The following is a 19001-nucleotide window of genomic DNA, read 5'->3' as shown; positions in this document are numbered from 1 at the left end:
GTGTATCGTTTCCATGGCAGCAAGAACGCGCCAGGTGGACTGTGTCCCTTCGTGCTCAGAATAGCAACAAAACATACGCTTTTAAAAGAGTAAGATTCCACCACACACACACACACGCACACACACACACACATATATTTATATATAAATATTTAAAAAAGAAGGAAAAAATGGTAGAAGATCCTTGGAAGCCACTTAGTACCAGCGCACGCTGCAGCGCCCTCGCTCCGTTCCCGCGCCGCACATGGATTCACCCAAACGCGCCCAGAGATGACTTTGATCTGGTCTGTGAAATCATTTGGAGCAGAACCACCCACCTGAAGAGGCGCAAAGGTGGAAGTTCATCACAGCGGCCAGTGGATACGGACATCGTCTTCTCTGACCACGAGCTGAGTAGCGTGTAAGGCGGAATCGAGAACTGCTGAGAGAGTAACTCGCAAAAGTATTCACACCCTTGAGGGCTCCTCCTTCCCCACCCTCCTCACCCACATTTCGTCTTGCCACGGCGACGAAACTCCGTGTTTTCGGGTGTTGTGACTTTTTTTTCAGTTGCTCGCTATTTTTTTTTTTTGCTCCCTCCGTCATCCCATCAGCTCTGACCGTGCAGTTCACCTGTTCCTGCTAAACAAAAGCAGTCCCACAGCACAATGCACCCACCAACATGTTTCAATGCGGGGATGATGTGTCGAGTGTGACGCGCAGGGCTAGAAGCTCAACGTCAGAGTTTCTGACCAAAGCACCTTCTACACATTTACTATGTTTCCTTATGGGGGGAAAAAAATCTATATAGGATTCTGTGCTGCTTTCTTTCAGCAGTGGCTTTTGTTTTTCTGGCCTCTCACACATAAAAGCCAAAATTGTAGCGTTCCTGTCAATCTCTGCTGCTCCTCCAGAGTTGTGACAGGCCTCTTTCTTGCTTCTCTGATCTTCCAGTTTAGGGTAGATGGCCAACGCTTGATAGTTCTGAAGAGGTGCCACACTTTTTCCCTTTCTAGATAAAAGAGTGATCTGCGATGTATTTTCCACTTTGAATCTCTCTAAAAAAAACTCTATCCCTGAGCTGCCTGGTGTGTTCCTGGGTGTCCATGATGCTCTTTCTTCATTTATGTTGTTGATACAAACAAAAATAATGTTTGTATCAATAATGGAAGCAGAGTTAACGTCCAGATGGAATTGGTTGTGCTGGATTTTTTGTTGTTGAATGTGCTAAAGTATAGAAAGTTGAAGGATGAAAAAAAAATTGGTAACACTTTATTTGAAGGGGTGTGCATAAGACTGACATGACACTGTCATAAACATGACATAACAGTCATGAACATAAAGTAGTCTTCATGAATGTTTATGACTTTTGTCATAAAGTGTCATTCGGTAAATAATAACACTTTTAATGCAAAGTTTCTCTAAAACTTGCATTAAAAGACAATTAAAAGTGCCAACTTTGCAAGATTTTGTAAATAATGACAATTTAATGCAAAGTTGGCATTTTAATGGACTTTCAATGCAACTTTTAGTGCAACTTTGCATTAAAAGTGTCATTATTTACCGAATGACACTTCATGACAACTGTCATAAACATTCATAAAGACTTCTTTACGTTCATGACAGGTGTTATGTCATGTTCATGACAGCGTCATGTCAGTCTTATGCACACCCCTTCAAATAAAGTGTTACCAAAAAGTTCAAGGGGTGTGAATACTTTTGCATTGTACCGTATCTGTCTGGATCCTTACTCATGTGTGTTAGCATGCATGTGCCTACTATAGCTCATAAGTGATTCATTGTAGGCTGACTCTTGATTATTTTTTTCTTTCACAGCATACATTAGGTTTTATATTTCTCTTCAGGGCTTAATAAATCTTCCTAAACGATGCTCTGGCAGCTGCATCATTCTGTTCTTATGGGGTCTTATTTCATTTGCTCCTGAGGAAAGTAGTGGGGGCCCCCTCAATGGTTCTCACTAACCTTAATTATGGAAATTAATTCCTGTACATCTCAGTAGAGTGTGCAACCTGAGGATAATGTCAAAGTAAATTATTTTGTATTTTATATGCCTTCCTAGGGATTTTGTTTTACTGTTTATGAGTTATGTAATAATGTAGATGCATCCTCTCAGTCCAGAAGACATGCCCCAATTTTCCCCACAGTGAGACAATAAACGATATTCTATTCTATTCTCAGTACATGCTGTTTAACAGGGTCTATTTAATCATTTATTTGTTTACCAATAATTGAAAATGGCTAAAAAAGCAAAGCATCAAAACTGTTATTTTAATGCAAGGTTGCAACTCCAAATGATGGCAATTGGTTTCTCACGTTCGCATCCGCTCAATTTCAGATTCATACCACAGAAATGATTACCAAAACCTCCCCCCCAAAAAACAAAAAAAAAAAAGATTTCTTTATGTGATGAAAATGTTATCCTCAGGAGTCTTTTTGATTTGTTTGGCCTATAATGCACCTCTAGCAGTCTGGACGAAATAGTTGGCTTGTTGGTCAGATACTTGTATAGCAGGAAGTGTGGATGGAAATGAAAGCATATCTGTGACCTATATCCTATTTCCTTATAGAGCCACTGTGCAATGTTAATGTACACCATCTGCTCACCAGCCACCTGGACGTTCCATGAGGTCCCCCGTTATCATAAGCATCCTGGTCTCACAGGAGCGTCTGTTCTGCATTGACAGCTTGACAGTCAATAGGCTGGTGCCTAAGGAGAAGCCCCATTAAAATGCCGTGCTTTGAAAATGATGCCATGCAGCAAATGTTAAAAATGTCGCCGGTGACCTCTAGATTGTTATTTTTTTCCAGTCAATAATAACATCAAGGATATTTCACACAGTGACACTTTGAGTCTCCCAGTTAGAGACTCTGTCGTCTAACTGAGATGTAGGTCAAGAATTAACAAAAACCTAAGATAATAATAATTATTATAATTTTTTTTTATTATGTAGTATTCATAAAGAAAAAAAAAAAAGAATTTGCATGTTCAATTAAGACCCATGTTAAAATGCTCATGATTGTCATTATTATGTCATTATAATCGCTATACAGAAAACTTCACATTTTCAAGTTGGGCAATTTTGTGAAAGACAAATTAAAACTTCCTTTTCAAATGATAGTTTAGAAATGTACACCCAGGAAAGAATTGGCCTAATTAGCAATAATTATGTGTTCATTTATCACAGTCCCACTTGTGTCTGTGCGTTCGCGTAAAGAACCGAGGAAATAGAGACGTTATTCAGGTGTAAACACGCTGTGTCAGGAGAGCAGCAAGGCATCCACTGACTTTACTCTTCCCTGTCCTTATGTCTTGGACCGGAGGTCAGCAAGGTCCACCCACCATCCAAAGAGTGTTTATGTAAGTGTTATTACTGTACGAATGAGATGTATATATATTTGAAAGCAACCATACAGTTTCAGAATATGGCACTGCATTTGAGATCATTCTATAGGTGGGCTGGAAAAGAACAACAACAACAAAAAAGAAATCAACAATTTCAGAGGGATTTTTTTTTTATATCCGTCCTTTGGCTGCACCACTCTATTACTTATGTCAGTGTTTTTCTTTCTGTCTAGTGCTGATGGGAATCAGAAAGAGAAAGATGATCTCCTTCCAGAAACACAGTCTATGGAGGACGACAGGTAATGTGTGAGTCTGCAGTCTTTTTCAGACCACTTAAAGAAAAAAATAGAAATGCCATGCAGAAAGCCAGGAATTATTTTAGGTTTGCATGTGATTTTTACATGTATCAAACGTTAAAATTGATGGCGTAGAAAATGCTGAACTTTGACGTCCGTAGTTGTTCAGTGCAACAACTTTACAAAAGGCTGATTTAGTGTCCAAAAAGCAATCATTGCAAAAAATATCAGCAATTATCAAAAGCTTTCTTTCGCTGTCCTCTTGTTTCTTCCCGTGAACACACTTGTCTTAGTCCAAAACTGGAAACAAGAGCATTAAAGCTAGTGCTTGCTTTGCATTTATTGTTTAGCTAAAACTAAATAGCTGCTTAGTTTCTTTTGATACTTAGATCCTACATACAATAACCACCACAATAAACCCACGACTTCTGTGGTTTTATGTTCCTGTCCAGGAATGATGAGCAGCAGAGGGGGAAAGTTAACTTGGTGTCAAACATGGACTCTGAAGAGGAGAAAAACAACCAAAGCGACTTCACGCTTCCTTGCCCTAACCTTGCAGGATTCAGGTCCACAAAGTATGGAGGAGTTGTAAATATCCAGGGATGATTTTGAAAAAAAAAAAAAAAATGCACTGACTTGTTTTATCCGATCTCAACATAGAAAATAAAGCGAAAAAACTATTTGGTACATAAAACAATGCGGTCGTTGCAGTTCATAATTAACTTTCTTTTAAACTGTTGATTGTTTTAACGATGCTTCAGCATCCCTAACCAGTTATCGAGATATTCATTGAGTTCACATCAAATCTCAGCTCAAATTAGCTGCCGGGGTCCGAGCGCCAAAGAACTGTTATTCATTCCTGTCATTAAATCTTTTAATCGTTCCCCTTTTTGTCTGAGTCTTTCCAGATTGAAATAAAGTTATACTGTACAACTAGATCCTCATTAGTTCCTGGCTGACTGTTGAGTTCAGGAACTTTACTATATCCCAATGATTTGTAGCTTAGAATAAAGTGGTTAGGTGGAAATTGTAAAAAAACAAACAAAGAAAAAATGCAGCCAAATCTTATTAGAAAACAAAAATCTAAATTTTTAAAATATTTTTGGTAGCAAGAATGTCCTGGGTTCAAACCCTGACCTTAGGGTCTTGCTGTGAGGAGTCTGCATGTACTCCCTGTGGATGTTCCCTTTGGGTACTCCAGATTCCTCCCATTGTCCAAAAAACAAACCTCTTAGATTAGTTGATGTCTCTAAATTGTTCTTAGCCGTGTGTGTGTGTGTGTGTGTGTGTGTGTGTGTGTGTGTGTAGGCGTGTGCGCGCGCGTGGGGGTGTGCGTGTGTGTGTATGTGTGTGTGCACTTACGCATCTATCCAACAGGGGACATTGGCTGGGTGTGTGTGTGTGTGCGTGCGGGTGCGTGTGTGTGCGTGTGTGAGTGCGTGTGGGTGTGTGTGGTTGTCTGCGATGGAGTGGTGACCTGTACAGGGTGTGCCCCGCTTCTCACCCAATGACCGCTGGAGATGGGGACCAGCTCCAGTCAACCCTGCGAGGATAAGCGGGTATAACAATGGAAGAATCATATGTTTTAATTTAGCTTATGACTTTAATGTTTTTTTTTATATTTAGTATTTTTACAGTACATTTATATTCCTTTTCCAGCTATTTGTTGTAATTTAATCCTGCTGCAGAAATGTTTGCCCTGATTTTTTTTTAACACTGTTTGCACTATATTTGAAATACAAGCAAACTGAAAACTAAATAAAAACAAAAATATGTACGAATCTTGCAACATTTATCAAATAAAATGTCGTACACAGCAATCAAGATCATTTTGAAATAGTCAAAAGTTCACAAAACCTTCTACTTCCTTCAACTTGAATGTATTAGGATTTTATGTGACAAACCAACCAAAAGTTTTTCATTTCTTGATTTAATTTTATTTTTCAGATAAAATCTGAAAAGTGTGCACTTTATATACAATTGGACCAATTTACTGTGATAGCGAATCAAATTTAGTGTAGTTAAATGCCTTCAAAAGTCACCCAATCATTAATACATCCACCATGCACAATACTTAATCTCATGTTAAATGTAACTATTTCATTACGGCTTGTAGCACTGAACACGTTGGAGGGATTGCTGTATACCACAACTGTAAACATTTCATTTCGGAAAAAAGTTGTGGCTGAAACCTGATAAACTGTAAAAAATATTTAAGAGTTGTGAATACTTTTGGGAGACACTGTACAGTATCTGAAAAATAAATTATATTCCTCCTCTCTCTTTTTTTCTCAGGACTTATGAGGAACAGAAAAAGACAAAGTGTTTGGTTCTGAGGAACCGGCATGTGAGGGACGAGAGACGACACCACACTTGGTCCAGTCTGCCTTGACCCTACGTCTCTGGCTGCATGTTGCCTCTGTGTTGCCGTACCTGGACAGGTAATGAACACTTTGGTGGATACGGAGAGAAACCTGGGAACAAATGAGAACAAGACAGCAGAAAAGTTAAGATAAAAGTTGACTATAGTCTAGCAGTTTGCGCTTTTCATAAAAAATTTTTTAAAAAACTCAGTCCAGTGATTTTTTATTATTTTAATATATCTGCCATGTCAGGTAAAATGTGCAAAAGAAAACATGAAGAGTGGGTGGAAATTGTGGGTTCCTCAGATTAGCGCTGAACATAAAAAAGAATAGAAAAGGTCCTTCTTCACTTTGTCCTGCGAAAGTACACCGGGATTCACGTCAAAGTGAATGTGATCGAGACAGAAGAAACCTCTTTGACACTAATTCTAGTAATGATGATAATTCTGTCACTCCACTTTGGGTACAAATTTATGCTTCTGATAGCAGGAAAGCTGCTGCAGAGATTGACAGCAACGATGAGGGGGACAAAAAAAAAAAATAGATCCAGACCTTTCTGAAAGGAGCTGCTCTGAAGGAGAGCACAGTTTTCTATTTAACACAAAGACAGACTTTCCTCAGCAACCTCTACCAACAAGGCTGGCATCCCACCCTGTCCCACTGAGCCTTCAGCCTCGAGGAAGGTGCAGAGCTGGTGGGAGATTCCCTTCTCATTCCACCCACGCCATGCCCCCACTGCCACTTTGGCGAGTGGCACGAGTGCCCCTGTGCCGGCTCCAGTCCAAGGCAAGGAGCTCCACTGACAAACTCCGCAGCCGACACACCGCCGGTGCTGCAGAGGGCCTCCGACCTGCTGGCTGACTTTCCGCCTCTTCTGCCCCCCAAGAGAACCCTTTAGCTCTGGGTGAAGTGCGTCACGGGGAATCCCATGGTCCAGAGCCACAGCAGCAAAAAGAGGTCTTACCCTCTCGCCAAATCATCGCCAAGGCAGTGTGGTTTCCCGCAAGAGAAGAGTGGAAAACGTGCCCCGTGAGGGCTCCTCCATCTGTTCAGGAGATCAAAAATCAGCACTGGGCCTTGAAACATTTGGCTGGGTTAGCCAGCCCAACTCCACCAGAGTTAGCTGTGAGGAAATGAAGGCCAACAACCAGATGCCTCCCACAGGCAGGTAATATATCTGCCATTTGTCTGTCTCATAATAGTATGTATTTATAGTTTATATAGCAATGACATTTTCAGATCTCTCGTTAGTTAAAAGAACAGCATATTATTCATTGTATTGGTTGGAAGATGCGACTCAACTTTGCGTCTCTCTCTCTCTTCTGGTTGAGTTTTTGTCCTGCTGCTCTTGTACTGAAAACTTTCAAGGTTCCCTTTGAGGTTTACTGTGTTGGTAATTGCTCTTACAAATGCATGCATGTTGCCCACTTGGTTTGAAGGCTATAGTTACCAGGTGGATCTTTCTCAACTCAGTACACTCCAGGACTCATTGAATGGGCACCGTGGTCACAGTAAACCAAACATTTCATCAGCTTTGTTATACACTTTTAAATGCTAAACGTGTGATAAACATGACATCAGTCGATAGTGTTCAATTTCTCTCCAATTGATCCTGCAGCCTTTGTACTTCTGCATATTACACTATTTTTGCCCTAAGCGATTCACAGAAAAACAAAACAAAAGCAAATGAACAATTAGCAATTCATAACATAATAAAAAAGCAAGGCAGCCATAGGAAATACTGTATGCTGCTGCTGCATGTATTTGTAGGATGTGAATAGCTAAAAAAGTAGCATTTTCATATTGGTATGTAGTATTTATAGACTTAACTACTAGACTGAGCTTTCTTTCTGGAGAAGTTTTCCTCCTTTATGCTTAAAGCCATGCCGGCTTTCATCTGATTTTTTTCCTTGGTTTAAATTTTACAACTACTGCGTTTGCTTTGAATTTGACATGAATATTCATTTCAGAAGTTCTGCATTTTAAATAGGAAGTAGTATGTGGGAGATCTCATCGAATAAATGCTTAAACATTAAAACTCGAGACTTGATCCAGAGTGTCTTCAAACCCAAAACAGCCCAAGCAAAACTACTTTTCAAAATCAGTCAGTCGGGGTGAGGGGGCAGAGGGCCTTTTGATGCCCGTAATCCCCAACTGGCACCACCCATCTGCCCACGTACACAACCCTGCACATGCAGAACCCTCTGCATCTCTCCTGTGTAGGTGTTAACACTGTGACTCTGCATTGCTATTGCATCCTCCTGACTTGGATGACTCAGTAAGGAAAAAAAAAAATAAAGTTTTCATAATGAGGGGATTATTGTGCAGTGGCAAAGTAAATTACACACCGAGCCTTCCGACCTAACCGCTGGTGCAGAGCAGAGCAATAGGCAGAGATTTAAGAAAAAAAAGACAAAAAACATCAATTCAAGAACACAGTGATGCTTCTGGTACCCTAGCATGCCTTACATTGGGCATGCACCTCCTCCTATATATATATATATATATATATATATATATATATATATATATATATATATATATATATATATATATTTGAATTCCGTACCATCATATTTAGCTTTGTTTGATTTCCCTCCTGCTTCTTAACAGGTGTGCAACTTTAGCTGAAGGCTGCTCTGCTCTGCCCAATAAATGAGGATTTGATATAAACTCCCAACACACCTCCAGCGGTTTACAGTCAGTGCTGATATGATAGAGTTTAGTCGCTGATAGTATAGCTCTGTTGACTCAATAGCATTTTGTCGAAGCCCCGGGGGCTAGGCAGGCTGCTGAAAAATTCCCTCGCAGAGGAAACGGAGCACAGCTCTTGTTAAAGCTTGCCCTCTGCATCGCACTTAACATGACATAGGTGAGAAAAGACAGCGTGCATGTGAAATTGTGAAATGGCTGAAGCACTAATCCGTAGCCCCCCTCCCCGCTGCCCCCCACCTCCCGGCCCCCTCGCTGTGCACATTGCAGTTGCAGGTACAGATGGTGTGGGTGTTAATGCCAGGTCCTGAGCTCGCGCTGCCAAGGCAGGCATGAGGCAAGCAGCTGTCCCCCCCGGAGAAAGCCAGCCCTTGTACCTTTCAACACACGGCTGCCATTAACAGAGCCAAAGGTAAGGTTATAGCTCCTACTGTACAAGCAGGTTGCGTCTTTCATGGATATTACGTTTCTTGGTGGATCGCATAAAGAATTTATTATGATCATCACTGGTTGAGTGCGTGTTTTTTTTTTTTTTTTTTTTCATTTTGTAATCCCACCTAAGCACGAGACTGGAGAATGCCCCCGTTCCCCTTAGCTCCTCATGCGCACTGCTTAGCAAAAGTTCTTTGTGCAGATTTCTCACGTATCAATTATTCATGTCGCTATGAAATTACTGTGGCATGCAAATGTTTGTACACAATGGTCAAATTTCAGTTGTCATGCATATTTAATTGATCTGAAGGCAACCCGATCTCCCAAAAAGTTGTTTGGGTAATGCGCTTTAGATCACTTTCTGCTGGGTAATCTGTTTCGTTGGCGTTGGAATGTTCCATTCACTGCGACACTAACGTCACCACACAAAGGCTGAGCTTGAGAAAACAGGCTTATAGTCTGGCTTATAATATTGGTATTTTTTGCATTAGAATGTAAAATAAATGATACAGTTTTGGTAACGCTTTCTTTGAAGGGGAAGTGTCATAAACATGACATAACACCCGTTATGAACACGAAGGAGTCTTTATGAATGTTTGTGACTGTCGTCATGAAGTGTCATTCAGTAAATAATGACATTTTTAATGCAAAGTTGACACTTTTATTTGACTTTTTGTGCAAATTTTCGCAGAACTTTTTGACCGAATGACGCAAGGTTGACACTTTCAGTGGACGTTTAATGCAACTTTTAGTGCAACTTTTGCAAAAAGCAACTTCAGGCTTCAGAGGCTTGCTGTGATCAGCTCAGAGTGATCAGAAGGTAAAAAAAAAGAAAAAAAAACACACACACACACACACAAAGATTTTTGAGTTTGTCTGGATGATTCCTCCTGGCTACTTTCGTGAAGATGTGCACACAGAGTATTGGGAACGAGCCAAAAATTTCTGTACAAGCATGTTCCTCCACCCCCACAACCTAAAACACGCCGTTAGTCCTGACATCTCTCGTGTTCACCAGGTAGGCTACCAGTTACTGCTACATTTATGTTTAGTTTTAACAAGAAGCAATCATCAAGATGAAGAAGGGGGAGGATAATGAAATAGTAAAGCAAAATATTATTTATTAAAACTTAATAAATACATGATTAAAAATTAATGTTAATATAATAGCTACTTTATCAGGTAAAAAAAAAAAAAGCTATCTGAACTTTAACTTGTACTGAGCATTTTCACATCTGTTTTGATAGCCAGCAAATTGAGGTAATGTTCAATAGGTACTTAAAAAACAGCGAAAGGAGCTTGAGGATTAAACATACAAGCATTGCTGCAAAGTCAATTAAAGAAGGATTTAAAGACGTCACAAACAGCATCCGCTGCCAGGCTGCAGTGTTTTTTTTTTTTTTTTTCTATTTGGAAGCATTATTTGTTTTTTTTTTATTTCCCAAAACATTTCCAACCTAAGCATGCATTAAGCATGGTAAAATTTTAAAACAAATTTGATTCTTGAAGAGGACTCTGTGACCCCCACCTTTGTGGATTTATGAATTCACTTTGGCAACCACTGATGGAAATGTATTTTTTTTTTTTTTATGTTTTTGACTCTATTACACAGCTTCGACCAGCAGGATTGTCGCTCATGTTTGTTTTGGTTTAATAGAGGAACAAAATCTTCCAGAAGTGTCCAATGGCACATCCGTAGCCTCAGGCGGGCGTCAAAAATGTGCCAAAAGTTTTCAATCCAGCTGCGTCTTGTCAGCTTTTTATACCTTTTTTGTTTCTTAAAGCACCTACTCTTCTAATAAAACTGCTGCACTTTCAACTTACCTTCCTCTTCACAGATGTATTTATTTATTGCTTTCTTTGCATAGTTAAATGTTTCTGATCATCAAGCAGACAAAAAAAAAACCCTGAATAAATCCAGAAAACTGTTATCAAATTAGGCGGGAAAATCTCTTTTCACTATGCTTAACCACCAGGAGAAATAATGAAAGAAATTATTAAGAACATGGATGTAAAATTATATATTCACAAATAAAACATGAACGCAAGAGGATAGTTGCGCAATAGGAACACAAACTGAACGAGTATTACAAACTGATATTTGAGCCAAATGCTGTAAAATATTTTAAATTTCCTTAATAAAACCTGATACTTCCAATGTTCTTAGTGCATGAAAATGAATAATGCACATAGAGTTAAAATATTTGCTTCCAGGGTGTGCTGTGGTGGTGCAGGGGTTAAGCACAACCCATGTATGGAGGCCTCAGTCCTCGACGTGGCCGTCGCAGGTTCGATTTCCGGCCTGGTGACCTTTGCTGCATGTCTTTCACCAATTCCTGTCAATTAACTATCAAATAAAGGCCACTAGAGCCAATAAAACCTTTAAAAAAACTTTTTTTTTTGCTTCCACACTTTTCAAAGCACCAGATTAGTTCATATTAAACTAATATGAGTTAATACGTAGCTAATACTAGGACAAACCTCTGCGAGCCATTTTGTCTTTGGAGAAAACTGTTCCCTCCACTTCCCTGTTTTTACACAAAGCTAAGCAGCTGCTGGCTCTCTGGAATAATGCTGACCCCCTCAGAAAAAAGTTTGAAGTCGCTGTTTGGAGGAAAGAGTTCAGTATCTTGAAACTTTTCTATTTTCAGCCGCAAGCTTTTCTTCGTAGGGCGACGCGTGAAACTCCAATCTGTGCAGGATCAGAATTCTCTGCTAGTCAAACTGACAAAGGTGTTGATGCAGCATAGATGATTTTTAGTTCTGGTCTTAATGTTGCCTAAAGTTTTAGATTATCGATATATATATATATTTTTAGTCGCATAGAAACAGAGTACCTTTACTTCTTTTTTCTTTCTGCCTTTTATTACACCCCGCCCCCCCCTTTGCAACTCAGACCTATTGAAATTTCGTCTGCACTCTACAGCAGTGACTGTGGCAGCGCGGCTTACTGCACTCTGAGGCTTTGCCCCGTTGGCCTCATCGCTTCCCAACCAGCGGGATAATTACAGAGGCTGCAAACACTTTCCCCCTGAGTGTGTGCGGCGCGCGTGTGTGTGCGTGGATGTGGCAAAACAAGGGATTCTTAGTGTCAGCAGATAAATAAGATGCAAAGACACAACCTGGAAAACGAAAAAGGGGCAGAAAAAAAGAAGAAAATAGGTGAAGGTGATGTAGAGAGACTTTATAAGAGTTTTATTTTTGCCAGCCAAACAGCTAATGCTGAAATGTGAGTAAATGCTTATAGGAGTGTGAAAAAGTTATTAGAGCTTTTTCAGACACTGTGGTGTTTGAAAATCCTCTTCTCAGACTTTAGCCTAGTCCTGTTTCGCTTTTTCTTATGGCACTAAATGCCTCTAAAATATTTTTCCATTTAAAACAAACAAAAAAAAACAAAAAAAAAAAAAACACTCAAACAAATCAAATGGAGGAGCTACAATGAAGGAGCTACATGGCTTTTGTTCAGGGCGTTGGTGTTTGGTTGACAATAAGCTGTGAAAGGAGGTTTTTTTTTTTTTTCTGAAAACACCGAGGTCATCCACTTAAGTGAGTGTAAAGATGAACTCATTCTTCTCTCCCCTTTCTGCAGCTACATTGTGTCTATATCACCACACAACAAGCATTCAAATTACAGATATGACCTTTATTGAAGACAAAACCAATGAGCCAAAACCTGTGATTGTATTTGAGCAAAAGAAAAACAGAGCAACAAAACTAACAATCCAAAACATTTCACTCTTGGCAGAAGAGGGAAAAAAAGCGCCTTGCCAAATCCTTTGGTTTAGCCGTCTGTGATCGATGTGCTGTTGAAAACGTAGGACTGTCAGAAACGAGGCACATTTGGAGGGATGTGAGAGGAGGTTTGGCAGGGATAAGGATTGCGTATTTGAGCCCGTGTGCCCCGCAGCTTGTACGAAAGTGTGAGTGGCACAGAAGCAGACCAAAGTTTTCCCCTCTCGCGTTCCTTCTTTGTTCTTCCAGCTAATAAGCCCGTCTCCAAGCTGTTGCTTGGCTACACTTTTCTGCTTCCACTATCCGGCAGGTGGCCGTTTTTCTGTCTAAGTCCGTCTTTTGAGAATGATATATATATATATATATATATATATATATATATATATATATATATATGTGCATGTGTGTGCTTCAAACATTTTGTGAGACTGAACACATTCATACCACTTGCAGTGTTTTGATTACATTTTGACACAGTACATGCACAAGCTACATCTTATTGGAATGTTATGTGATCGATCAAAAAAAGTAGCACATTATTCTAAAGTTTATGGGAAATTATTAGCTTTTAAAAAATGTCATATAAAAATGAGGATTTTTAAAAAATTGTATTTTTTATTACAATTAAAAATATTTTTTTAAAAAGCTGCTTGTATGTTCAGTCGTCCCCTTTACTCTAATATGCCTAAGTGAAGTAAAATCTGGTGCAACCAAATAGGATAAATATACTAAACAAGTGACCCAAATTTGTCAGGGAGAAAGTTGTACGATAAATTATTAACGTGTTAAAATGGACCTAGTCAAAGTCCAGACTTAAAACTAACTAGGAATTTGTGACATGAAAACTGATGTTCATTAGATGCTCCGTTTAATTTCATTCAGTTTTTTGAAGTTTCTAGATGGAAAGTTGGTGGAAACATGCTGCTATGTAGAGGTCTGTCACACGTTTTAGATTTTTTATTTATATTACACCATCATGTGAACTCAAATAAAGTCCAAAATTTAAGGTTGCAATCAAAAAATGCGGAAGAATTCAAGGCAAACAGGAAAAGAAACAGCCTTTATTTTCACTCAAATTCAGGTTTAATTGACGTAAACCCTTCGATCTGATCGTGTTTATTAAATCAGTATTCAATATTATGTTTAACACATAAAGGATGACATGTCCAAACGTGCTGGACTAAAGGCTCCTTTTGCAGTTTTGTCCATCCCATCACAGGCATGCGGTTTCTGCCGCTGAGAGATTCTCCGACAAAACCGTTAAAGCAAGGCCGCAACAAATGGGACTTTGATGTTTTCGTGATATGTGCTGTAAGAGAATGTACATCAAAGCCTGTAAAGAATATGGCTTCCCCTACAGTGGCTGCTGTCATGGGGGTGGAAAAACCAGCCGGTGCAGAGGAGGCCTAATAGTCAGAGAAATTCGTCCGTAGGACTCGTTTTAATTCTGAACATAGACTGTGGTTTACACCAACCAGACCTGCTATGGAAAAACATACAACTTCTGAGAGGCTACATGGTACAAAAGTTAAAGATTATTTCATCATTATGAGAGTCATTTTCACTGCACAGGCGCTCTCAGACACTATGTAAAGGAGATTTTGTTGTTTAAAAATGTTGAGCTAAAGACAAAAATTAGGTTTTTTGGCTTTTAGAGATTTTTGCAACAGCCCACCAACACCCACATTCTGGCATTTTTAAAATGCACAAAGATGGAGGGTGGGTGCAGTGACTGAGCGCCTGGCACCACGAGACATATTTTCCTTCATCCAAAACGCAAATGACAAAGAAGTCTTATTGTTATGATCGGAATTTGGTTTTACGTCAGGATGGATTGACTCTAATTCTGGATTCCTGCTCCAATTAGTGAAGCTGATCATTTCGGTTTGAATGCTATGAATAAATGCAATGTTAAACAGCAACCAGTCAGCTTTAAACTATGTTATTTTTGGAACATTTTGGTCAAATATAAAGCAACACGTGCAACATGAATTGTGTATTATGGAATGAATGCAACGACTATACAGTGGAGCACATTCTTTATAAATATTTCATTGAAAACGGCAGCCAGGAGCATGTCCAGTTGCATCCAGGTATTTGAGCTTACCAAGCAGCATTTGGTTTGGTATATTTTAGCTACGCTCAACGCAAAAACCTGTGAATATTGAACCTTGAATCGGATGGAGTCCACTGAATGTGATGGCAATGAACGAGATCGTCCTGCACGGTTCATGGCATAGAATTAATATATTAATTATATTTGCAAAAATGATCAACGTTGTTGGCACTTATCTCCTTTTGTGATTCAACTTAAATCTAAAGTTGACCAACTCTTACTCTGCTATAAACTAAAATAATTATTAACAAACCCTCTGAAATAAATATAATGACAAAGTGTAATTTCACTATCTATTTAATTATAGTTAGATTAGGCTGCTGCTTAGAGTATTAAAACTACCCCACCTTTGCCCTAGCATCATAAACTCAGCTTTTGGTTTAAAGAAGAATCCCAGAAGTCATTGTTTGTGTACCAAAGATCAAATGCATTGGCATCTATTACATATTGTTAAATTATGACCCATATGTGGAAAGGACTACACATTACTGTTTAGAGTGTGTCTGTTTCCTATAATACAAAAATACTCAGTCATTCCAGTGAGTTTCAAAGAAACATATATTGCAGACTCTCTCTCGTTAAAACCTTTCCATTATCCCAGTGAACAGATATTGGTCTTTATTCGTCTCCCCCTCCTCCCCACCAACCCCACTGCTAATAAGGGAAATCTAGTAATGTGATCTGAGTGGAGATCACAGCACGTCTTCCTCAAACAGTTTATTTTATATTTAACTTGACATTAATCTGTTAAAACCTTCAGGCACTATAGGATTTCTCTTATTTTGCAGGTTAAATATTTTGTTACTTTTCAGAAAGAGCTTTCCACAACATTTTTTTTTTTTTTTTACCAATGTCAGCATTTTAAGCCTTAGGACTGAGCAGTTAGGAAATAAGAAAAACTTTACTGAGCTTGTCCTTATATTAATTATTAATTTGTCAAGGCTAGTTAATGCGATACTGCCTATCTGAAATTAGATAAATAAATAAATAAATAAATAAATACCCCAGCTCCACAGCTCACTGACACTTTCTTGGCTTTCAGCCTCGTCAAACATTGACTAATTCCTCCATATCTCCAGACATGTATTATTTTTTTTTAAATCTTTTTTTTTCTTACTTTTACTTTTTGGTGAACTGTTTATATCTAGCCATTATTTTTGTTGAATGCTCTCCAGTCCATATGAGTTTCAGACGTCGTTTAGCAAAGATTAGCCTATAATCTTTTAGAATGATGCAAAATGGAGGATGTTTTGGACTGAAAAGCTCTATATATATATGTGTTACCATCTGTGTTGTTGTTGGGCTAAAACATGCCTCACGCTGTATAATCGAATACGGGGGTTAAAAAAAGCCTTTTATTTGTTCACGCGTCACCTTGATGGATTCCCCTCATAAGACACGTACAATCAGAGATCATTCTTCAATTTTGCTCCCACTCTTCACCCTTCTTCTTCGTCTACTTTTTTTTTTTTTTCCCCCTCCTCAAAGACAAGTTCTTCCTCTACACGTTCTCTTTGTTTGGTGTCGCAGTGCATTTCATGCTGCCACATGTCGTGTCTGGTTTGTTCCAATTGAGAAGGAGGCGAACAATCTTCAGTAAGAACTCGTGGAAAATCGGAAAGCTGTGGAAGAAGGAGCTTTTTATTTTTTTCTGATTGGCGTCGTTCCGAGCACGTAATCGTAAACTTTTAAGTCGGAGCATAAACCTCGCAAACACATTAGTGAAAATGAGAGTTTTTTTCATCGGCTTTCGTGTATCTCAGTCTTCCTCTCAGTTTTGAATGGAAGAAAAAGGCAGACATTGTTGATCAGGTTCACTTTTAACAAGAACTTCTTCACACAGGTTAATTCTGAATTATGCCATATCAATAATTCATCACCTAAGCAACTAAATTCACTGTTATATCATTAACTCGTTCTCATTTGTCCATGAATTTTCTTTGTGGACTATAATGGCCTCAGCCTGTAATTAGCATAGAGATTATGTCATCAGGTTATATTTGCAGCCTGCCCTAGGTCACCTTATTTACATTTTTTTTTTTCTTTTGGTTAAGGATGCTTTTAATTTTGAAGAAAAAAAATCATGAAAATCCTCACAGTTAGATGTTTACTTAGTTTTTTCCTACTGGATACTAACATTTTTAGTAGAATGGGGAGCATCTTGAAGAAGGCTTAAATAATAATAATAATAATAAACAGAGGTATAAGTTTCATCATTTAGATTAGTTCTTCATCCATCCATCCATTTTCTTTCACCCTTGTCCCTCAGTGGGGTCGGGAGGGTTGCTGGTGCCCATCTCCAGCTAACGTTCCGGGCGAGAGGCGGGGTACACCCTGGACAGGTCGCCAGTCTGTCGCAGGGCAACACAGATACACACAGGACAAACAACCATGCACACACACACTCACACCTAGGGGCAATTTGGAGAGACCAATTAACCTGACAGTCATGTTTTTGGACTGTGGGAGGAAACCTGAGTACCTGGAGAAAACCCACGCATGCACAGGGAGAACATGCAAACTCCATGCAGAAAGACCCCAGGCCGGAAATTGAACCCAGAACTTTCTTGCTGCAAGGCAACAGCTCTACCAACTGCGCCACTGTGCAGCCTAGATTAGTTCTTTCCAACAGGAATTAGTTTTCTGAAGAACATTTCCAGGATTAGAGGACTAATGTCTCAGCGAGATCTAGAGAAACTCATCCATGCTTTTATTTTTAGTCGCATTGATTACTGCAACAGCGTCTTCACAGGTCTGTCCAACAAATCAATAATAAAGCTGCTACTGATCCTGAACGCTGCTGCTCGTGTTCTGACTAAAACCAGGAAGATAGAGCACATAACACCAGTTCTAAAGTCCTTCACTGGCTCCCTGTAGCTCTGAGAATAGGCTTTAAAATACTGTTGTTAGGTTATAAATCACTGAACGGTTCAGCACCACAATATATTAAAGATCTGCTGCTGTTGTATCAACCTTCCAAACCCCTCAGGTTCTGGTTCTGCTCTGCATCCCCAGAATCAGAACCAAACGAGGAGAAGCAGCATTCAGCTTCTATACACCACAAATCTGGAACAAACTTCCAGAAAACTGTAAAACAGCTGGAACACTGAGTTCCTTTAAATCTCGACTAAAAACCCAAAAGTTTAAAGTTGTTTTTGAAACATTACCAATCATGAATTTAACGATGGCACTTGACTTAATGTAATGTTTTGATTGTTGATTCCATGTTGCATGACTTTGTGTTTGTTTTGATGTATAGCACTTAAAAATAAAATGTGATTGATTCTGCCAAAAACATTTGAAAAACAGAATCATCTTGTCTTTGCAAATATGCTATTTTCTACTGGATACTTTTGGCAGCTACTTTGCACCTTGTGAAATGAAGCAATCCTCGTTAATTCATGAGAAAACGCACCAAACAATTTCATGCAAAATTAACCCTATCGGTTTGTTTTTCTCTGCAGACAAAATGCGCCTCTTCGTTTTAGAAGTTGAACTGTTGAGCTATCTTTTTAAGCAGTGCTCAAAGGATTTTTTTTGTTGTTGTTGCTATTTTAATGTCTTCCCTTTGATTTCTTGCAAAGCACTGCAGATTGCCTTGTGTAGAAATGTTGTGGGTCGCCCTTTAACTTGCTTTAGTTTTTTTTTTTTTTTTTTTTTTATGAGCCTTGATATCTTCAGACTGGTATGCTGGGCTATGCTGGTAGGACATTAAATGTTAAGAAGTACTTCTCACAGGAACAGAAAAAAAAGGAGATTGTACCAACTTTTCAATTTGCAACGTTTATTTTCTTTGGCTAATCTCTGGAGGAAAAACTGGTGGGGGGGAGGAAGCGGATGAAACGGATAATAAAAACTTTTAAAACTCTCTGCTGGATTCCTAGATCTTTGAAAATTCAGTCAAAACAATGCAGGTCAACATTTTGTTTCTTAATAGTAAACCCATGTTCAATATTGAAATGAGATGTTTTCCTGCTTCACCTTGTTTGGGTTTGTGGGTGAATAAC

At 39.0% G+C, this 19001-nt stretch overlaps 1 protein-coding gene across 2 annotated transcripts in view; it reads left to right on the top strand.

The window, feature by feature from the left end:
• LOC145553774 (uncharacterized) overlaps window positions 1–4336 on the top strand; it is a 5447-nt gene extending 1111 nt beyond the window's left edge. The window contains exons 1-3 of one of the 2 annotated variants that reach the window (XR_014089817.1): window positions 1–89; window positions 3577–3642; window positions 4092–4336. The exon at window positions 1–89 is cut by the window's left edge and continues 383 nt beyond it. Coding sequence is in view for 1 of the 2 variants with exons in the window: in XM_081612679.1 (XP_081468805.1) it covers window positions 171–400; window positions 3577–3642; window positions 4092–4245 (450 nt within the window). In the remaining variant the exon portion in view is untranslated. Of the gene's footprint in view, window positions 401–3576; window positions 3643–4091 lie in introns of both variants that reach the window. The other variant, XM_081612679.1, reaches the window with a different exon arrangement.
• Window positions 4337–19001: the final 14665 nt, after the last annotated feature.

This window comes from Poecilia reticulata, chromosome 11 (genome assembly GCF_904066995.2).
Source record: "Poecilia reticulata chromosome 11, P_reticulata-male-v2, whole genome shotgun sequence".
Classification (NCBI taxonomy): domain Eukaryota; kingdom Metazoa; phylum Chordata; class Actinopteri; order Cyprinodontiformes; family Poeciliidae; genus Poecilia; species Poecilia reticulata.
The sequence above is the reverse complement of the archived record's forward strand: the minus strand, read 5'-3'. Positions and strand labels throughout refer to the sequence as shown.